Source organism: Panthera uncia (assembly GCF_023721935.1).
Source record: "Panthera uncia isolate 11264 chromosome A3 unlocalized genomic scaffold, Puncia_PCG_1.0 HiC_scaffold_11, whole genome shotgun sequence".
Classification (NCBI taxonomy): Eukaryota; Metazoa; Chordata; class Mammalia; order Carnivora; family Felidae; genus Panthera; species Panthera uncia.
The window spans coordinates 65387643-65410431 of NW_026057578.1; the positions used below are offsets into that span (position 1 = coordinate 65387643).

Genomic DNA, 22789 nt, shown 5'->3' on the forward strand with positions numbered 1-22789 from the left:
CCCTCCCCCCCCCCCCCCCCCCGTTCATGCTCTGTCTCAAAAATAAATAAACATTAAACAAACAAACAAACAAAAAAAGTGCCTGCCACTTAGCAGTGTATCAAGTGCCTACTAAGTGTAACACTCTGAGAATTCAGGGTAAACAGGGGGCTTGATTCACTGCAGACTCAATTCTTTTTTCCCTCGAGTTCCTGGCGGAAGCGCTCTAACCACGGAATTTTTCAGGCAGGCGCGGGAAGGTGTTTCTCCGCAAGGGCCGCTTTCCCCGGCCCTTGGGTTAGCCCTCTGCACCCCGGCCACTAATGCCCACGCGGTGCGTGCTCTCCCCCAGCTCACGGCCCCGCCACCGCCCTTCCACAGAGGGCTGGCTTTCCCGAAGCGGCGGCTCCGAGGCTGCCGTCGGCTACCGGCCCGAGCGTTCCTGCCTCGACCAGCCACGGAGGGAGGGCAGCAGGCCTGTTGCCATTCTTGCCCTGGGTGCGGGGGCCCCGCGCGGCCTGCCAGCCCCTCCTCTCCTCACGTCGCCTGGCGCCCCGAGGGGGCGGGGCAGGTCGCGCACGGGCCGCTACGCCTCTTGCGCCCGCCCCAGCGCCTGTCGATTGGCCGCTGGGGCCAGTGTTCCTCCTGCGCAGCGCACCTCCCCCCAGATTTCCCGCCAGCAGTCGCCGCGCGGTTAATTCCGAGCTTCTAGGCGCTGGGTCCGACCGAGCGGTTGGGCCTTGTCGGCCGTCGCTATGTCGCGACAGAGCACGCTGTACAGCTTCTTCCCCAAGTCTCCAGCGCTGAATAATGCTAACAAGGCCTCGGTCAGGGCCTCAGGTGAAGGCGGTGGTGCCGCCGCTGCTACCCGGGCCTCCGCTTCTCCCGGCGGGGATGCGGCCTGGAGCGAGGCCGAGCCTGGGCCCCTAGCGGGCTCTGCGTCGCCACCCGAGGCGAGGAACATCAATGGAGGGCTGCGGAAGTCGGCCGCGCCCGCGGCCCCCCACAGGTAGCGCGGTGTGTGTGTGGGGGGGGGGGGCGAGGGCGGGGGCACAGCGGCGGGGCGCAGGGAGCCTGGGGAAGGGAGGCTTGCTTTGGAGGATTGCGGGGTGCGTAGCCAGGCCTTGGGTTCGGAGGAGGTGGGGCTGTATACTTGGCTTGAAACAGTGCAGGGGTTGAGTTCGTAGCCTTGGCGTTAGGGGGCGTAGATTGTAAACAGGGCAGCAGGAAATTGGCTGCAGGAAGAAGGGGGGGGGGGGGGGGGGGGGGCGGACTTCGTGGGAAGAGATGCGTTCCGCCGGGGGGGGGGGGGCGGGGGGGGGGGGGGGGGAGATGGTAGGCGGGGCGGGAGGAAGGGGGGGGGGGGGGGGGGGGGGGGGGGGGAGGAGACGTGCAGACTTCGTAGGAAGAGATGCGTTCCGCCAGGTGGGAGGCCGCGGTAGAGATGGAGTGCAAACTGGTTGGGGTAGCGAGAAGAAAGGGGAGATGGGAGCGTTGGGGGTGGGGCGGGAAGAGAAGGGAGCTTTGCAAGCTCCTTGCGGGGTGCGCACCCAGGGCGGGGGAGGGGGTGGTGTTTGCCTGCGGCGGGGGAGGGGTGGCGGGAAAGAGGAATGTCTGCGGGGAGGATGAACGCTTGCAGCCCAGAGGTTGTGGGGGGGGCGGCAGTGACTGGGATTCGAGGAGGAGGTTCCTCCTTCAGAGCTGGGATAGTGATCTGGGGGCCATTAGACGTTCGGGGAACACACTTTGATGCTTGACTTGAGCCTTGGACGCCTAGACTGTGGGGGCGATGGGCCCTCGGCCTGCTTGTGTGGGCTGTTGGGGAGGTGGGAGTGGGGGTGGGCCACGAGCTGTGTGCGTCGGGGGTGTATCACGTCGCAGACCGAGGGGTCCGATTGGTCGGAAGGAGAATTGCAGGGCGGGGTGGGGCGGGGCAGGGGGGGGGGAGCAGAAAGTGCTGGGATCCGGCTGGGTCATCCCATAGGTAGGCCGAACATGCACCAACAAATGGAGAATTTAGAAGCCGTGTTAATTTTGACACACGTGGTGGAAGTGTCGTGTGGAGTTGAAAAAGATGTTATGATACAGTGTCTCTTTTGTTGACGATTCCATGGGAGGAGGGGGCACTGTAATTTTTTCGCAGTTGAGAGTGAGCTTGGAAAGGCCTTGAGCTGGCCCTGGACAGGGATATACCGCCACGATTGTGGGGAATCCGGCCGGGAGGTGTCCTAGCTCTCCTAGCAGTTCGGTGCTGTTCCACGGCTTGGTTGGCCTTTTGTAGGAGAAGCGGCGACATTTTGAAAAGCTTGTATTTGCTGTATCCCAGGTATTGTATTAGGCACAAAATGTAATGCTAGCCGTTTGAAAGGATGAAGAAATAGAGGTTAAGAAAAAAAAACAAAACCCAACTCATTCAAGATTGAAGTGTTAGTGGTTCTGAGTAATCCCAATGTCTTTAGTTTTAGGTGTCCTACAGATTGTGAAGTCCAAGTGTAAATTATAGTGTTACCTTCCTTTAAGCGACCCTTTCAGGCAGTGAGTTTATGTAGTTGTGTGAAGAGTAGTAGGGTATGCCTCTGGCTTAAAGATTATTTGGGGCTCTTTTTTTTTCTTTTTCTTTTTTTTTTTTTTTTCAATATATGAGATTTATTGTCAAAATTCTTTTTTCTTTTTAAGTTTATTTATATTGGGAGAAAGAGCGAGTGTTCGAGCGGAGAAGGGGCAGCGGGAGTCTGTCCTAAGCTGCACTGAGCCCGATCATGACCTGAGCCGAAGTCAAGAGCTCAACTGATGAGCCACCCAGGCGCCCCTTGAGCTTTCTTTTTGAGAAACAGCAGACACTAGAGCAGTTCTTGAAAAGGGTACTTTACTCATCAATTTACATTTATAAGGGAAACCTCCATTTGTAAAGATGTCTCCTGCTTTGAACCAGGAAGAGGAAAGATAACTAAAAGTGGATAAAACGTTTCTAATGGAGATGGTTCTGACTTAAATCTGCATAACAATCAACACTTGTTGGGTGTTCTTTCCCTGGTACCCTTTGGTACCTGTCCCTCTCCCCACCCCTCCTCCATCTTTCTTTTGTCTTTAGCTGCAGATGGTATTTAAGGTGGTAACTTGGAGCTATCTCTGGGAGTTAACTGTTTCCCTCAGTATCTCCAATGTATGCAGGAGGTGTACATGTTAATAAACCTCAGTTTGGTTTTCTTCCGTTAATCTTTTATTACTGCGGGTCTTAGCCAAGAACTCAGAAGGCTAGAGGAAAAACATTTTTCCTCCTCTAACGTGTATCTTCCATAACATTGTTTTTCATAAAATTTTTCATCATTCATTGTAAGAAATGCAAGATGTGTTATAATGTTTATTTGAACAGGAGTTGACTATTCTTGCATCCATGCTAAAAGGACGTATTTATTGTGTGGTTGTGTTTTATGTATTGAAAAGTACATGCTCGGGGCGCCTGGGTGGCTCGGTCGGTTGAGGGGCCCACTTCAGCTCAGGTCATGATCTCACGGTCTGGGAGTTCGAGCCCCGCGTGGGGCTCTGTGCTGACGGCTCAGAGCCTGGAGGCTGTTTCAGATTCTGTGTCTCCCTCTCTCTGACCCTCCCCCGTTCATGCTGTCTCTCTCTGTCTCAAAAATAAATAAACGTTAAAAAAAAAAAAAAGAAAGAAAAGTACATGCTCCTTTTTTTTTTTTTTTTTTTGAGGTCTGAATTCAGGAGACTTGTAAAAACATGACATTGTTTACACTTGACCACCTGCTAAACGGACTGTTTCCAGAGTATTCAAGAAAGATCAGCATTTGATACTAAGCTTCTGAAGAGACTCCAGTATATAGATTTGACCTTCATTCAACAAATGCCCATGTACCTGCTCTGCCAAGCACAGTATTAGGCATTGTGGGTCCAGGATACAACCTTATATAGAACAAGCAAAAGAGTAATTCTTAGAGTAGGAGCAGAGTGTATGAGCTCTGTGAGCTTTGGTGAGGGGAAGAGAGTATATATGACAGGGTAGGCTTTCATCTCTTCGGGGTGAAACCCAGCAGACAGACAGGAGTTAGGCTATGGTGGGAATAAGGGGGTGTTAGGAAGCTGGTTCAGGAAGAAGGTCCAGCAAATTGTGGATTGAAGGAAAGGAGATGTGAGCCTTTGAGAGGTGTGTAGGGGTTCAGTCATGAACCCCCTTTTTCTTTATTTTTGACTAAGATAATTGAGAGAGCTGTAATATGTATGGCTTTTTAAAATTTGAGCACTTTGAATCTGGCTTTTTAAAATTATTATTACAAATCTTGGCTAGTTTATTTTTTACAATCTTATCTCAATGATAATTGTCTCTCTTTGAAGTGTATGCCCCATCCACATTCACAGAGGAGGAGTGGTCAGACCTGGCAAATCTTTAAGCACCCTTGTCTGTACTAGTTGTAAGTCCTTTCCTAAGAATTTTCATAGTTAAATGTATTTGTAGATAGCAGTATACTTTTCCAACTAATATGACATCAATATAGTATTACTTATTGTAAGAGAAAGAATTCTAGCCCTTTTAAAAAGTATCCTGTGGGCTCAGTTTCACAGACCTAACTTGTTTTAATTGATATAATTAAAACGGGTATTTAAAGATGCTCAGCTTGTCATAATTTGGTCTGTGGGAGCCTCTTGTGAGCTTTTACAACTTTTTAACATCACCTCAGGACTTTTGAAAACATTCATTCTGATGACCCTTCTCCATCCCTGCATGGAATTAAGCTGCTCCACAAAGAACCTGTTTTTGTTTTTTTAAAATTTCCTTTAGGTTTCTTTTCTGATCCTGTTTAGAAAATAGTAGACACCAGTTTGGATGACAGTTTATATGGTCACCTTAGATCCTTAGTGCATAAGTGATGGGTAACAGTTAACCCAAGCTGAAGGAGAAGGAAAGGGTATATATGGGCAGAGGTGTACTGGTAGGGGGGTAGGTCTTGTAGGGGCCTTGGAATTAGTTGCTCTGATTACTTCTCTTTTCTCAGTACTGCATTTAGTTATTTGAGGGTAGAGGAAGTCTGCTCTAATGGTCCACCTTGAGAGTTAGGTGCAAACACTGGTAGCTGATTTCTGAAGTTGGTCTGAAAGTGCTTTTGTGTTATATGCACATTTTTGTTTGACTCTTTTATTGTTTATAGAAGCAGATTCTAGCAGTGCTTTGGTACCTACTGAATTTTTTTTTAAGTAGATAGCTCAAAATTGATTATAAATTTGGGGGCATAATCAGTAATTGACAACAAAATTATGGACCAAAAGGAAAGCAAAAACGTGATTTTTTTTTAAAGCATAGTTTTAAAGATCTGTTCAATATATATTTAGCTTTACTAAGTCATTTCTCAGTTTTAGTTGTATGAGTTTTGTTTTTTTTTAATAATTAGTTCTATGCCCAAAATGGGGCTCCAACTCCTGACCCTGAGGTCAAGAATTGCATGCTGGACAGACTGAGACAGCTTGGCACCCTAGTTGTATGAAGGCTTTTACATTTATTTTTCTGAGCTATCCGGTTTTTCCTTTTTTTTTTTTTTTTAACACTATCTTTAGAATCTCAAGAATATTAAACATTTAAGATATATTAACATTTCTGGGGTGCCTGGGTGGCTTAGTGGAAAGAGCCTGCAGCTCATGATCTTGGGGTTGTGAGTTTGAGTCCCATGTTGGATGTAGAGATTACTTAAATAGATTTAAAAACATTTATATTAACACTTTAAAAACATATAAAGTCATAATTGGATTAGAAAATTTTTTTAATGTTTATTTTTGATAGAGCACAAGCAGGGGAGGGTCAGAGAGAAAGGGAGACACAATGTAAAGCAGGCTCCAGGCTCTGAGCTGTCAGCACAGAGCTCAAGTGGGCTTGAACTAATGAGTTGTGAGATCATGACCTAAGCTGAAATCGGAAGCTCAACCGACTGAGCCACCCATGCACCCTATTTAGATCTTATTTATAAGTATATTGTAAGATATCATTCCAGTATTTATTTTGGCATTTCAGCTTGGGCTTTAGGAAGAGCCAGTGTATTTTACATTGTAATAAAATGTTTAAAATTTTTTTTTAACGTTTATTTATTTTTGAGAGAGAGAGAGAGCATGAACGGGGGAGGGTCAGAGAGAGAGGGAGACACAGAATCTGAAACAGGCTTCAGGCTCTGAGCTGTCAGCACAGAGCCCAACGCAGGGCTCGAACTCACAGACTGTGAGATCATGACCTGAGCCGACAACTGAGCCACTCAGGTTCCCCTGTAATAAAATATTTAGATGTGAGGTGACTTTTTGGCCCAGATATTTTCAAATTTGATTTGCATAGGGCTAAAGATTCTTGTTAATACAGTTATATGAAAAGTGAAAAATGTTAAGATTGTCAGAAAACATAGCTAAATATTAAAATACAGTTAATACATGACTGTCGGGCAAAGTTTTAAGTAGAGCCAGTGAAATAGGTGGATGTGATTTTCATAGGGTTATCAGGCTTTTATGAAAACCAGTGTATGAAAAACTGGCAGGTATTCAAATTATAGCATATTTCAAGATTGCATTATATTTCCATATTTAAAAAAATTAAGAAAAAAATTTTTTTTTAATGTTTGAGAAAGAGAGTGTGAGTGGGGCTGGAGCAGAGAGAGAGGGAGACACAGAATCTGAAGCAGGCTCCAGGCTCTGAGTTGTCAGCACAGAGCCCGACACGGGGCCTGAACTCAAGAACTGCGAGATCATGACCTGAGCTGAAGTCAGACGCTTACTGACTGAGCCACCCAGGCGCCCCCCCCCCCCCCCATTTTTTTTTTTTACATTTATTTATTTTTGAAAGACCGAGACAGCACAAGTGGGGCAGGGGCAGAGAGAGAGAGGGAGATACAGAATCTGAAGCAGGCTCTCAGTGACGCGTGGGACTCGAACTCAAAAACTGTGAGATCGTGACCTGAGCCAAAGTCGGATGCTTAACTGACTGAGCCACCCAGGCACCCCTATATTTCCATATTTTAAAAGACAGGATTTAGTGTTGGTAGGAAAACCTGAATATTTGCATGGATTAAAATATATGTTCCTTTTATTTTGGTATTCTTTGGAAACTACACAACTCCTAGAAATTTTTATTTTATTTATTTATTTTGAGATTAAATTTTTAAAATTACCTTTAAACAATTGGAGTGTACCCACAAAATTAATAGATTTAATAAGAACTCTGTTAGCATTAAGTGAAGAAAATTTTTAATTGAAATGTTTAAAATACCTAGTTTTATTACACGGTATATACAACAGTGTATTTTATTACCCACTTAATTCTCTTTTTGGCTGGAAACCACTGTTTCCTGGGCCGGAATTTTTAAAATGTCATTTTTAGCATTAGTAGAGGAACAGTGCATATTACTAAACATTTTAGCCTTAGCATTTTATAGTTTACTGCCAATTCCTAACAGCAGAAAAGTTAGATTGTGTGTAAGATTCTTTAAGGTTATATTTAGGGTATGGTGATGTTGAAAAACAATTTGAACAGTTAATTTTAACTTTACAAATACGGAATTTATTTCAAAACTAGCTTTTTACGCTTTTTTTCCTCCAGTAAGTATGGCTATCTGCCTTTCAAGATAAACTTAAAGATATTAACAATTTTTAAGTTAATTTATTTATTTTGAGAGAGTGTGCATGAGCAGGAGAGGGGCAGAGGGAGAGAGAATCCCAGGCAGGCTCCTTGCTATCAGTACAGAGCCTGACATGGGGCTCAATCTTACGAACTGTGAGATCATGACCTGAGCCAAAATCAAGAGTTGGATGCTTAACTGACTGAGCCACCCAGGTACCCAAGACATTGAATTTTTAAATTGGTTGCTTTGGAAATTTATCTTTTCTAATTATTTTTGAGACCTTTGAATACCACTGTACAGTTTGTTTTACAATTTGCACTACATTTGTATAAATGGCAGTTAATAACTTGAGTCTTACTTAGCTCAAGTTATTTCCTTTGGGATAAAACTAATGAACTTATTCATGTTAAAACAGTAATATTTTATTACATCTTAAGTTTAGGTATAAAACTAAAATTTTTTTTCATGTCTTTGGGTCTCAGAAACTTGAGTTACTCTTACTTGAGGATAGAAAGGAATTTTCAGGAGGCAGGTGTGGCCATGTCATTTTTGGCTCAAGAATTTTGATCTAGTCGTGACAGTTTTTCTGGGATCCCATAAGAAAACTGAGATTCCTGCAAGTGCTCTGTTGCCTCATACCAGGCAAAACAGAATTCCACTGGATTTGAGGCATCCTGTTCCCTTGAACTTCAAATGTACTACCAAGATGGGGCACCTTGGGTGGCTCAGTTGGTTAAGTGTCCGACTCTTGATTTAGGCTCAGGTCATGATCTCATGGTTTGTGGGATGGAGCCCCACGTTGGGCTCTGTGCTAACAGCGTGGAGCCTGCTCTGGATTCTCATTCCCTCTCCCTCTCCCTCTCCCCCCCCCCCCCCGCTTGTGCTGTCACAAAATAAATAAACTTAAAAAATGTATTACTAACATGCATTCTTGTCAGTCTGTTATGCACTAACTCCATTCTTGAGAATTTGTAACTTTTATAAATGTTTTTTTTAACGTTTATTTATTATTGAGAGACACAGAACGTGAGCAGGGTAGAGAGGGGGGAGACACAGAATCTGAAGTAGGCTCCAGCCTCTGAGCTGTCAGCACAGAGCCTGACATGGGGCTCGAACTCACAAACTGTGAGATCATGACCTGAGCCGAAGTCGGTCGCCTAACCAACTGAGCCACCCAGGCGCCCTGAGAATTTGTAACTTTTATAAGACACAGATGTAATGAAACAGCTGGTGTCCAGTTCAGCCCTTAGTCCTTACCCTGCATAACTCTGTACACACAGGCAAGAAGAATAGTTGTCTTTAATTTCACAAATCAAGAACGCTTTTTTTTTTAAGATTTTATTTTTTAAGTAATCTCCATACCCAATGTGGCGCTCGAACTCACAACCTTGAGGTCAAGAGTTTCATGTTCCACCGACAGCCAGCCAGGCACTCCAAACCAAGAACACTTTGTAAACCTCGCTCCATAATGGTCAGGCTCAAGGCTCATCTACGTATACTGAATAACTTCAATACTTGGGGAGAAACTGCCTCAAACTATCCAATGATGGGGTTTAGGCTTAGCTACAAACACACCAAAACCTTACCTGAGTCTCCATCTTTTAAGGGATTTAAGTGTCTTTGAGAAGGGCAGCCAGGCTTGACAGATAGGTATCCCAACTGGTCCCCCGTTCAGAAAAATCTGCTTGGATAACACAATTTGAAGCCTGATGTCTCAAGACTATACAGAAATACGCTTCATGAGGGGAGACATGTTCATTGAAATAACATGTATTTGCTCTTTGGCCAATCTTGTAAAAATTATTGCCACGGTTCAGACTCACAACTGTTAGTGTCTTTACAAAGACAAAAGATGTTTCCTTCCTTTAGCAGCAGAAATAAAAGGCCAGCTTTAGGGTAGTCCCAGGTACTTTGGTACAAAGGCTGTGTGGTTAGTGGCTACCTGGCTGGAGTCAAGGGAAAGACTGCTTGACAGTAGGGAGGCTTGTAAACAAACCATTCTGCACAGCTGTAAGGGTCTTTGTCTCCTGTTAATGGATGTTAGTAGCCAGGAGGCACTTAATAGTAGAAGTTTGTTTGAAATTGTACAGTCACAGCTTCCTGTTAAAGATGACCTATGCGGTGAGCTTGATGGCAGTATTTATAGATCTTTGCTTGTGTAGGTTGCTATAGATTTAAGAGTGCATATACTGTAAAGGCCCTTGAGAAAAGTCCCAGCTGAATCATGCTGTTGTTTTTCTCTTCTAATTGTCTAGCCTAGGGGTTTCCATATTCACATTTTTGAAGAAAAGGAATAATTTCGTTATTGGGTCTGAATACAGTGGCCCCAGGTGACTAACGGAAGCTATTCTAAAATGTTCCGTTTGTCATACTTATTTCACTTTTGCAGTTATTCAGTGAAATCTTTAAGCAAGTTTAGAAAATCTTGGTATATAGTACTTGAGCAGAATTTATCAGCTGTTGTGGCTTCCTCATCACTGAGGGACTGTCCTGTAGTCTTTTAATTTTTATTTTTATATTTTAATTTTAATTAGTTAACATACAGTGTTATGTTATTTTCAGGTGTACATCTGCTGTAGTCTTTTAAGCTAGATTTTTCTCTCCCTACCCTCTCCTCCTTTCCCTTTCTCAGGAAACCTTCAGGACCAAATCATTTTGTTAAGATTGAATTTCTGTTTTCGAGTCTAAAGGCATATGTACTCAATACTTCAGGGATGTTAGGCACTTTACTGACATTTTCCATAAAACTAGATTTTTAGGAGTGAAGGATAGTAGTGTGCTAGGTAGCTTTTGGAATGTGTGGAATACATAGGAGCTTGACTGGAGACTGATTCCAAGCAGAGTCTAATGAGGTAATATTTAATATCATTAGCAAATTACATAGTATGCTTGGTATTTTATTAATACTGTGGGTCAGGTCCTGTTCCTGATATATACTATATGGTGGTATGCAGGCATTGATGTGATGCATTATAATTTGGAGAGCATGTACAATGAGTCTTGTTGTTAACATTGTTATTCTACCAGAATTCTGCTATAGTTTTTAAACTTTGAATGATTCTGAGTAGTTTCTCACCTTAATACCAGAATTCATTATATTTGTGTTTGTCTTAATAGTTAAATAATAAGCATTGTGATATTTGCTTATGTTTTTAAAATGACTTGAACATCTGATTTTTAAAAATCATTAATTCTAGGATTTTTATGCTTGAATATTAATGCCAGAATTCATAGGAGTGTTAATGATACCTTCCTTGGAATTGCTTTTATTTGTAGGTAATTGCCTTGAATGCAACTTAACCAAATATTAACCAAGTTATATATTTCCTTTTGGCAACAGTTCTTGTGACTTCTCACCAGGTGATTTGGTTTGGGCCAAGATGGAGGGTTACCCCTGGTGGCCTTGCCTGGTTTATAACCACCCTTTTGATGGAACATTCATCCGCGAGAAAGGGAAGTCTGTCCGAGTTCATGTACAGTTTTTTGATGACAGCCCAACAAGGGGCTGGGTTAGCAGAAGGCTATTAAAGCCATATACAGGTAAGGGAGTCCACTCTGCAGAATGTTTGTGAGAGAGAGTGTGCGAGAGCAAGCACGCATGCACGTGAGCACAAGTGTCTCCGTCTCCTATACAGTGAAATTAAGTGTATTTTATGCCAATAAATTTCAGGAGTGGCAGGAAATGCTTCCAGCATGGGAAAAGGATAAGATAGATGGGGAAAATATAAGATGCTGTAGCTGGTCTTCAGTAGGTTTGTTGCATGGAGTGGAATTTTTCTGTCTTTTCAGTTGACTTATGGCAATATCATGCCTTTAAAGGAAAAATGTTTTCATGATTAGATCTCATTTGGACCAAAATATCAAATTCAGATATGAAAAAGGTAAATTGACACAGTGTCCTCATCTTCAAGGGTCCAAGAGAAAGGCAATGCAGTCAGGATATGTAGCATATAAATCAGTGTCATTCTCTAGGGACAGATGGAGATGCATGCTTACCTGGCCTTCAAAATCCTCACCTATGATTACGTCTGAGGTGAGTTTCACATCAGATTTCTGGAACCATAACTTTCTTTTTCCAGGCCCAGCTTTTTTATGGTCCTAGACATCAGCACTCCCGCCTGTGGGGCCTCACTTGGGCCAGGTGCACCTTCTCAGTTTCTTGAATTATATAGTGCATGCACATGATGTTCGCAGGATTCAGTGCTTGTACATACACTTGATGATGAATAAGTCCTTATCTGTTATCCCCAGACTCTCCAGGCTAGGATGTTGTTGAACTCAAGTGTTTTGGAGTCAGAATAAGGGTCAGTTTCCCAGGAATCTCTGGGAATCATGCCTTTTGGTCCTAGCACCGCTCATCCTGCAGGGCAAGGAGAGCATACTGAAGAAAGTTCAGTCTGCACAGAAATCTGACCTGCAGGACAGAAAGAGAATCTGGAAATTTGGTGCTGTCTCCTGCACTAATTTGCTGTATAATCTTGGCCAACAAAGCAACTCAGATACTGTTCACTCATGTATAAAGTGAGAGAGTTGAACTAGATGACAAATAAGATCTTTTCCTAGGACTGATTTGGAGATTCTACACAAAGCTTTGGCAGTATGACTTTAAAAATACCAAAAAATTTTGCATTTATGTTGTCATTATTTTGTAAAGGCACCCTCTGCATACTGCATTTGGCCCTTTAAATTTCTAAATCATTGCAATAGCGTGGATGAGGAAAAGTAGGTTTTTAATTTTCTTTTTTCTTTTTTTTTTTGGTCTTAGGATTGTAAAGTAGTTTGCATCAGGGTTTTTCGTGGAATGATGTCATTAGATAGCTGGGGGGTGAGTGTAGCTGCAAACAAGGCACTGGAGAAGTTAGGAGCCACCCTCCAATGGATTTTGATTATCCTAACTTTGTAGTGTTGGTGCAGCTCTTTAGAAAAATGAAAAATTGTACCTTTATTTTATTTAGGCAGCTCATTAAAGTTGCAAATTCCATGACACTTTAGCATGTACTTAGTTTTAGTATTCAGTAGAAAGAAGGAAATAACGCCATGTTTGGAGCTTTCAAATGTAGACAAATGCAGGTTTGTTTTCTCATTATATTTGGTTAGAAGAAAACAGACATTCCTAGTTTGTGCCATTAGATTTGTGATCTTCTGCATCTAATCTTTTGCTCAGTGGATAGTGTCATTTAAAATTATAGCTCTTTAAATGCAAGGAGTAAAGAAAGAGTTTTGCTTGAAAACAAGACAGTTTCACTTGAAAACAAAAAACATTCAAAGTCTGAAATGGGGTACCCTTCCAAAATATTAGTATCCTTACCAGTAGAGGGTTTTTTTTGGTTTGTTTTTTGGTTTGTTTTTAATATATCCTATTTAACTTAGGGATAAACTTAGTATCATAACTCCATTTAACTGAGGGTGTAGTTTTGGCCTTCCTGAAGTAATAAAAAAAGGGTCTCAACACAAACACCTTTTACATGTCATGCCTCACCTGAAGAGGAGGTGGGCTTTATCTATTTAGGGCCACTTCCCAAGAAATTAGAAGAGAGATGAAGTGGTCCTGGATGACCCAACAGTTAAGGCAACTTCAAGGAGGTAAAATAGGTAATTTAAGTTTCACTGGTAATTTTTTCCCTGAGAATTCCTTCCTTGTTGGCTTTCCTGGTCTATTAATCAGAAGTAATGGGTCATTAAATTAAAAACTAGATTCTCATCATTCTTCATTAGGACAGGTGTTGTAGGTTGAGTCCACTACCCCACCAACAGGTCCTATTTATAAGAATAAGATTTGCTTAAGAAATATAAATTAAATCTAAATGTAAATTTTTTAGGTTCAAAATCGAAAGAAGCACAAAAAGGAGGTCATTTTTATAGTTCAAAGCCTGAAATACTCAGAGCAATGCAACGTGCAGATGAAGCCTTGAATAAAGACAAGATCGAGAGGCTTGAATTGGCAGTGTGTGATGAGCCCTCAGAACCAGAGGAAGAAGAAGAGATGGAGGTGGGGCATTGTTAAACAGTCAGTTGTTACTTCTGTTGGGAGAGTGATGGAAGGAGGGGGTGGATATGCAAAGTGATGTTCTCTTATTTATATGTTGTTTGCATATATATATACACTTTAATATTTGTACACATACGTCTGTATTTCCTCAGGACTGTAGGTTAAATTAGATTAGAATCTCAGCAGTCATTTTGCTTAAGTTTTACAGCTTCAAGCCTGGTGGAGGACACATCGTGTAAGAGGTAGAACCATTTTTGGTAACAAGTAATGAGCTCAGGACAGTAAGGACATGGTGACAAAATTGGTTATGGTATCTGGTAGTAAGCCTCTATAGGAGGGTGTGGTCAAGCCCTGGTAATTAATTGCTTGGTTTTATGTGTTCATTCCTTTTTTTGTTGTTGTATTTTGTATGGATGAGAATAAAGGTTAAATAACCTTGACATACAACCTGGGTTTCAAATGTTAGTGGTCACTATTTGACTGAATTAAATCTGTTAAGGAAGAAATAATTGGTTCATTTAAAACAAACATGGTCATTATTCTCTAATTTAAGAAATTACTGAGCGGTGTGCTGAAGAGATTCTATTACAGATAGGGAATAAACAAGTTAATCTAATGGGTATTTTAAGAGAAATGAGAGGAAAAGTGTTTTTAATCTTATGTTTGAGGTTGAGAGCAGGGATCATAACATTCATCAAAGGTTTAGAACTGGATGGTAATACAGAAATCATTTAGCCTCCTGTGACTTTACGTATGGGGGAGATCCACGATAAGTGAATGTGCTGTGCCCAAGAAGATACAGCTGGTTTGTGGAAGGGCAAGGACTAGAACCAGTAGAGATTGCTTACTGCTTTCTTAACACTTAAGAATTTATAAAGTGGCAAATTTCGTAATACGTCCATCTGTAAGAGGAGAGGTGACCCTGGAAGAAAGATAATGGAGTTATTTAAAGTTGTTTATTTCCACAGCTGACTGTTCCTGGGGGCATCACTTACGGGCATTTGTGATGTACGGTCATGCTAATGGGCTGCATCACTATATAGGATAGAACTGTCATGATAGAATCACTTAATCCTGTAATGTGATACTACTGAAACTGATATTCTTTGAGGAAAAAAATAGTTTCTCATTTTTGGAGATGGGTTCTTCTCTTGACATAGGAAGTATTGAGAAATACTTCACAGCAGTACTGTAATTTTCCAAATTGTTTTGTATTTAAATAACTCTTTCCTTGCCTGCCAGGTAGGTGCAACTTACTCATCAGATAAGAGTGAAGAAGATAAGGAAATTGAAAGTGAAGAAGAAGTGCCACCTAAGGTGCAAGGATCTAGGCGAAGTAGCCGCCAGATAAAAAAACGAAGGGTCATATCAGACTCTGAGAGTGATGTTGGTGGCTCTGATGTGGAATTCAAGCCAGATGCTAAGGAGGAAGGAAGCAGTGATGAAATAAGCAGTGGAGTGGGGGACAGTGACAGTGAAGGCTTGGACAGCCCTGTCAAAGTTGCTTCAAAACGGAAGAAAATGGTGTCTGGAAATGGCGCTCTCAAAAGGAAAAGTTCAAGGAAGGAAATGCCCTTGGCCACCAAACGATCAACTGGCATTTCATCAGAAACCAAGAGCACTCTGAGTGCTTTCTCTGCCCCTCAGAATTCTGAATCTCAAGCCCACACTGGTGGAGGATGTGAGGATAGTAGTCGCCCCACTTTCTGGTATCATGAAACTTTAGAGTGGCTTAAGGAGGAAAAGAGACGAGATCTCCACAGGAGGCGACCTGATCACCCCGATTTTGATGCATCCACACTCTATGTGCCTGAGGATTTCCTTAATTCCTGTACTCCTGGGATGAGGAAGTGGTGGCAGATTAAGTCTCAGAACTTTGATCTTGTTATTTTTTATAAGGTGGGGAAGTTTTATGAGTTGTACCACATGGATGCTCTTATTGGAGTCAATGAACTCGGGCTGGTATTCATGAAAGGCAACTGGGCTCATTCTGGTTTCCCTGAAATTGCATTTGGCCGATACTCTGATTCTCTGGTTCAGAAGGGCTATAAAGTAGCACGAGTGGAACAGACTGAGACCCCGGAAATGATGGAGGCACGATGCCGGAAGATGGCACATATATCTAAGTATGACAGAGTGGTGAGGAGGGAGATCTGTAGAGTCATTACCAAGGGTACACAGACCTACAGTGTACTGGAAGGTGACCCCTCTGAGAACTACAGTAAGTATCTTCTTAGCCTCAAAGAAAAAGAGGAGGATTCCTCTGGCCACACTCGAGTGTATGGAGTATGCTTTGTTGATACCTCACTGGGAAAGTTTTTCATAGGTCAGTTTCCAGACGATCGCCACTGTTCTAGATTTAGGACTCTAGTGGCACACTACCCTCCAGTACAAGTCTTGTTTGAGAAAGGAAATCTCTCAACAGAAACTAAGATGATTCTGAAGGGTTCATTATCCTCCTCTCTTCAGGAAGGTCTGATACCAGGCTCCCAGTTTTGGGATGCAGCCAAAACTTTGAGAACTCTCCTTGAAGAAGCATATTTTAAGGAAAAGTTAAATGAGGACAGTGGGGTGATGTTACCCCAGGTGCTTAAAGGTATGACCTCAGAGTCTGATTCTCTTGGGTTAACACCAGGAGAGAAGAGTGAATTGGCCCTCTCTGCTCTAGGTGGTTGTGTCTTCTACCTCAAAAAATGCCTTATTGATCAAGAGCTTTTATCAATGGCTAATTTTGAAGAATACATTCCCTTGGATTCTGACAGGGTTAGTGCTACAAGACCTGGTGCTGTTTTTGCAAAAGCCAATCAACGGATGGTGCTAGATGCTGTGACATTAAGCAACTTGGAGATTTTCCTGAATGGAACAAATGGTTCTACTGAAGGGACCCTGCTAGAAAAGATTGATACTTGCCATACTCCCTTTGGTAAGCGGCTCCTAAAGCAGTGGCTTTGTGCCCCACTCTGTAGCCCTTATGCTATCAATGATCGTTTAGATGCTATAGAAGACCTCATGGCTGTGCCTGACAAAATCTCTGATGTTGCAGACCTTCTAAAGAAGATTCCAGACCTTGAGAGGCTGCTGAGTAAAATTCATAATGTTGGGTCTCCCCTGAAGAGCCAGAACCACCCAGATAGCAGGGCTATAATGTATGAAGAAACTACATACAGCAAAAAAAAGATTATTGATTTTCTTTCTGCTCTAGAAGGATTCAAAGTAATATGTAAAATTATAGAGATTATGGAAGAAGTTGCTGACAACTTTAAGTCTAAAATCCTTAAGCAAGTCATTACTTTGCAGACAAAAAATCCTGAGGGCCGTTTTCCTGATTTGACTATAGAACTGAACCGATGGGATACAGCCTTTGACCATGAAAAGGCTCGAAGGACTGGACTAATTACTCCCAAAGCAGGATTTGACCCTGATTATGACCAAGCTCTTGCTGACATAAGAGAAAATGAACAGAGCCTCCTGGAATACTTGGAGAAACAGCGCAGTCGAATTGGCTGTAGGACCATTGTCTACTGGGGGATTGGCAGGAACCGTTACCAGTTGGAAATTCCAGAGAATTTCATCACTCGTAATTTGCCAGAAGAATATGAGTTGAAATCCACCAAGAAGGGCTGTAAACGATACTGGACCAAAACTATTGAGAAGAAGTTGGCTAATCTGATAAACGCTGAAGAGCGGAGAGACGTATCATTGAAAGACTGCATGCGGCGACTCTTCTATAACTTTGATAAAAATTACAAAGACTGGCAGTCTGCTGTTGAGTGCATCGCAGTATTGGGTAAGACTTTGAACAAGTTTATTCCTAAAGCTTTGGTTAGTGATGCATTATGTCCTAGTTGTACATTAAGATTTACATCCATTGGAGAGTTGCCACTGAGGCGTATCTCTGAACATAGATAACAAGGTATATACATCTTGATGTGTGTATGCTTGCCTCCTCACTAGACAAAATGACTAGTTTGTCCATAGCAATTTAAGTTGTTCACTTTTTGGCCTTACTCAGTCTTGAATAATTGAACAAAAAAAATATTTTTAGTACTTTTAATGAGGCAATGTGTTTTAGATCAAATTTCCTTTACAGTGGAGTTTTTTAGTATTTGATACTGTTTTAATTTAGTCTAACAAAAAATAGAAGCTTAAAAAATCTTGGCCCATCACTTGTTAATTTTAACTTTTGCATCCTTTCTGATTATCAGTGCATCTCTTTTCTTTACATGCATATTTCAAGATTTTAATCTTTTTTCTTTTAGCCCAAATTATCACACTTTCTTTCCTGCAGTTGATTTCTCAGAGCCCTGATTTATAGATTTGTAATTTGGTAACCTTTTCAAAAGCTTAATATCCTTTTTCTTTAAATTTCATGGCCAACTTATTTGGAACCCTTGGTGTTTCAGTTTAGGTTTTTTCCCTGTGGTTTAAAAACACAGTAACCAAATTTGTAACAGAACTATTTTGACCTGAACATGGCTGTCCAGAATTGGCATCCTTTTTGTACCACATTTTTTAATTTTTTAATTTTTTAATTTTACAGAGAGAGTGCATGCTAGCAGTAGAGAGGGGCGATGGAGAGAGAGAATCCCAAGCAGGCTCCGTCCACGTTCAGAGACTGGATCCCACGATCCTGGGATCACGACCTGAGTCAAAATCAAGAGCTGGATGCTCAACCAACTGAGCCACCCAGGCGCCCCTGTGCCACATATATTCCTTAAACCAATACAGCTTTGAATAGTTCAGTGGGTAATTTAAAAAAAAAAAAAAATTCCCTCAGCACAGGTGTTCAAAATTGTGAATTTATTCTTGGTTGTTTTATATTAGGGGCACCTGGGTGGCTCAGTTGGTTAAGTATCGACTTCGGCTTAGGTCATGATCTTAGGTTCATGGGTTTGATCACTGTGTCAGGCTCTGCTGATGGCTCAGAGCCTGGAGCCTGCTTTAGAATCTGTGTCTTCCTCTGTTTTTCTGCTCCTACCCCACTTGCACTCTGTCTCTCTCTCAAAAATAAACATTTAAAAGAACTTTAAAAAAAAAATTGTTTTATATCAGTGTGCCTATTGTGAAAACATTCTGCTTCTAAGAAGTGTTAGCTCCAGGATTAGATCAAGTAAAATAGGTCAGTATAGCATTTCCCAGTTGTATCTCTTAGCTTCCCCTGGCATTCCTCTGGTCTGTATGTTAGGGGACTAAGTGTTTTTGAGATTGGGTGAGAAGTGGGATTTGGGGCCAAAAATGAGAGTTCTCTTTTCATTACAAATGCTATAATAGAAGACCCCTAAAACATTTAGGCTGATGACTGATTTTAGGTTATTGAATGCATTAACAAAGCATTTTATGTATTCTGGAGTGCCTTTTAAAGAAAAGAAAAAACACAATGTCTAAAAAGCAAGTAGAACATACCACCACCCTCCACTGAGAAAGTGTTTGTTTAAAAACAATTTTTTTTAACGTTTATTCTTTTGAGAGACACAAGACGGTGTGAGCTGAGGAAGGGACAGAGAGGGAGACACAGAATCCCCAGCAGGCTTTTTGTATTATTTAGTTGGGTCTTTGTGTTTATCAGACCTCAAAAATCAAGCCTCACTTTTACCTTAACAGATGTCTTACTGTGCCTGGCTAACTACAGTCGAGGGGGTGATGGCCCTATGTGTCGTCCAGTAATTCTGTTTCCAGAAGAAGACACACCCCCCTTCTTGGACCTTAGAGGATCACGTCATCCCTGCATTACGAAGACTTTTTTTGGAGATGACTTTATTCCTAATGACATTCTAATAGGCTGTGAGGAAGAGGAGGAGGAAAATGGCAAAGCTTATTGTGTGCTTGTTACTGGACCTAATATGGGGGGCAAGTCGACACTCATGAGACAGGTAAACTGACCTTTAAGGTTTTACAACAAAGTTACTTGTACGCTTTAGGAATATATTACATATTTAGGCCCTTTTCCAAATAGCACATGAATAACAGAATTCAGTCACTAGAATACTAGGAAACAAAGGAAAAATGTATTATAAAACAGAATTATATTCACTTCATCAAATGTCTGATGTACAGGAAGCCTATATTTAAAAAGGCTAGAAAAATAAAAAGGCAAGGGAGATTTCAAGTTATGTCTTTATAAACTTTGGATTCATTTCCTCTGAAGGTAGGTATATTCATAACGATTGAAAATGTTGCAGGTTTGTCCTTTAATTAGACTCATTTGTGGGAATCCTTATAAAAAAAAAACCATGACCGACTTGTTCAGATAGGAAAGCAAATAAAATTTATGACCTCGAGTAACTGTTGGAAACTGCTTTTAGGGAAGACAATAAATACGTAAGGGGTTGGCCGGCCACTGAGGTAAACCATGATTTATATTTTTTAAAGGGTTATAAAAAGGAAAAAAAATGTGACTGAGACATTGGGCCCTTGAACTGAAAATGTTTGCTGACCCCCTGCTCTCCTGTATAATCTTATACTTATGGTCATCAAATTTCCTAACTAGCAAGGGACAGTACGGTTCTAGTTGATCGGTTTTGATTTTTTTGTATTTCTGTCAAGCTCTCCAGGTGATCTTAAAAAATGAAAATGGGGTGAGCCTGACAAAGTGCAGGAGGGTTCCATCCTCCCAGATTGATTTGGTCTGGAATTGCTTCTAGGCATCAGCAATTTTAAAGAGCTGCCAGGTGATTCTACTGTGTAGCTAGCCAGGGTTAAAAATCACTGATGTAGTGGGTTCAGACCTCACAGGCTGAGGTTTTCAAGCCAGTTAGGCCCTAAGCCTTTTGCCTTCTCTAGGCTTCGCTGTGCCTTTTAGGAGTGCCTGACTCCTACCATAATTGTTCTTTTGAAAGATAATGTTTATTAGCTTGGCGTTGCTGTCTTCTGGATATATATAGATCTGTATCTGTCTATGTATCTATGTTTTTAATACCAATTAGAAATGACCTTTCCCTCCATTTACAGGCTGGCCTGTTAGCTGTAATGGCCCAGACGGGTTGTTACATACCTGCTGAAGTATGCAGGCTCACACCTATTGATAGAGTATTTACTAGACTTGGTGCCTCAGACAGAATAATGTCAGGTGAGTTTTCTTTTCCACCTAAAAGGCTTTATTATTTGACCATTCATTCTGTGTTTTAAGTGATAAACATATCTGCCTTCAGATATATCAGACATCTGATGAATTTGACAATTCATTTCTATGTTTTAAATGATAAATATATCTGCCTGCATATGAGTCATTTAAATTTGATGTTTTTCTTCTGGAATGCTTTCAGACATTTGAAATCATTTTATTGTTTCAGGAATTGCATGCATAATCTGTGTAAAAAGATTTAACCTGGGTAGCTCATGGATTCAAAGAATATGAACCTTAAAGATGAATGTACTGTTTTAGGATTCTTAAAGCTCTCCTTCACATATGTGTGTGTTTTAGGTGAAAGTACATTTTTTGTTGAACTGAGTGAAACTGCCAGTATCCTTACACACGCAACAGCACATTCTCTGGTGCTTGTGGATGAATTAGGTAAGACATTACAATTTCCATTTGAAGGCTATTTTTAAAACTTTAGTACAAAGAATTACTTTTCTTGAAGATGGTTGACAGGACAGTTCTCTAAAAGAATGCACTCACCTTTGCGCCATAGACCATAGTTGGAGATAAGAGATTGAAGAGATAATGTGAAAAAGTTCTCAGTATTAAGAGATCTCAAGCCTTGGTAATTAATCTATCAAAATACGGATATTTAAGGAGAAACCAATAGGACATTTCTGAAGATGACTGGTACCTGAACAGTATGCTTTGAAGAAATGCACCCCACTACAAGTGCTGCTAAATGAGACCAGACCTATTTAGCTAAACAGGGCCTATTATTTGGATGCACTAATTGATGTTACTGTTCTATCTTCGTTTTTTTTTTTTTTTTTCTATTGTAAGGTAGATCCTTTTGGGTATTAGGCAGATACGTAATTTATGCATATTTTACTTTCATAGGAAGAGGTACTGCAACATTTGATGGAACAGCAATAGCAAATGCAGTTGTTAAAGAACTTGCTGAGAACATAAAGTGTCGTACATTGTTTTCTACCCATTACCATTCATTAGTGGAAGATTATTCTCAAAACGTTGCAGTGCGCCTGGGACACATGGTATGTGTAAATTGCTTATGCAAAAGGTTAGATTTTTGAGGGAATCAAGTCAGGTACTTCCATTACTAGCACATGAATATAACGTAATAAAATATTTTTCTTTTTTAGGCATGCATGGTAGAAAATGAATGTGAGGATCCCAGCCAGGAGACTATTACCTTCCTGTATAAATTCATTAAGGGAGCTTGTCCTAAAAGCTATGGCTTTAATGCAGCAAAGCTTGCTAATCTTCCAGAGGAGATTATTCAAAAGGGACATAGAAAAGCAAGAGAATTTGAGAAGATGACCCAGTCACTGCGATTATTTCGGTAATTATACTTGGATATAATTTTGCCATGCAGCCAACCTTATTAAAACCATAAAGGGGGATGGTTGATGTGAACTCAATTTTTTTTTTTTTTTAATTTTAAGGGAAGTTTGCCTGGCTAGTGAAAGGTCGACTATAGATGCTGAAGCTGTCCCTAAGTTGCTGACTTTGATTAAGGAATTATAGACTACATTGGAAGCTTTGAGTTGACTTTTTGACAAAGGTGGTAAAATTCAGACAACATTATGATCTAATAAACTTTATTTTTTAAAAATGACCATTTTTCCATTTTCTTTCTAGGAAATTAAACCCTTTTAATTCTTATCTACCTTCTACATAATGGTTATTGAATACTCCACAATATATTAAGTCTAGATGTTATGGTACATGCATACACTTTCAGGCTGTTTATACCCACTGTCACCAATACACATAAATGGGGGAGGGGGAGCTATGAAACTGTATAGGGCTGTATATATACTTGTCTCAGCTTAATGCAGGAAATTGTTTTTATAATTTCCAGCAGTTTGTCTAAACTGTTCAAAAAAAAACTATGAACAGAGTTCAAATACAGGACTGTTTTGAAGAGACTTTCTAAAGTGTACTTTAAAACATAGTAGTTTTTACCTTTCACAAAACTGAGTTACAAGAATACTTTTGTTTTACAGTGCATCCCTTCCTAGGAAGTCTCATTAAAACACTCACTTTTTCTAGGGGTGATTTTTGAATGCTGCACAGGGAAGGGAAGGAAATAATAGTCTTAACTTTTCTTAAAGGATA

At 41.0% G+C, this 22789-nt stretch overlaps 1 protein-coding gene across 3 annotated transcripts; it reads left to right on the top strand.

Annotated features, from left to right (window-relative positions):
• Window positions 1-641: 641 nt before the first annotated feature.
• On the top strand, window positions 642-22286 carry MSH6 (mutS homolog 6). 3 transcript variants are annotated; one of them, XM_049651446.1, is made up of 10 exons: window positions 720-988; window positions 10921-11144; window positions 13400-13569; window positions 14812-17356; window positions 19171-19439; window positions 20518-20635; window positions 20990-21079; window positions 21548-21702; window positions 21811-22010; window positions 22114-22286. In XM_049651446.1, exons 1-10 carry the CDS (start codon window positions 735-737, stop codon window positions 22193-22195), a joined length of 4107 nt encoding a protein of 1368 aa, XP_049507403.1. In that variant the 5' UTR covers window positions 720-734; the 3' UTR covers window positions 22196-22286. The 3 variants fall into 3 exon arrangements, with proteins under 3 accessions (XP_049507404.1, XP_049507403.1, XP_049507402.1); XM_049651445.1 differs by having other exon boundaries at window positions 10921-11120; XM_049651447.1 differs by lacking the exon at window positions 22114-22286 and having other exon boundaries at window positions 642-988; window positions 10921-11120; window positions 21824-21988.
• Window positions 22287-22789: the final 503 nt, after the last annotated feature.

Bases quoted from the DNA above. Each gene is read 5' to 3' on its own strand.
- MSH6 (XM_049651446.1), top strand. From the start codon at position 735: ATGTCGCGACAGAGCACGCTGTACAGCTTCTTCCCCAAGTCTCCAGCG. The intron at 19,440-20,517 runs GTAAACTGACCT...CTCCATTTACAG, and splicing joins AGTCGACACTCATGAGACAG to GCTGGCCTGTTAGCTGTAAT. The intron at 20,636-20,989 runs GTGAGTTTTCTT...TGTGTGTTTTAG, and splicing joins CTCAGACAGAATAATGTCAG to GTGAAAGTACATTTTTTGTT.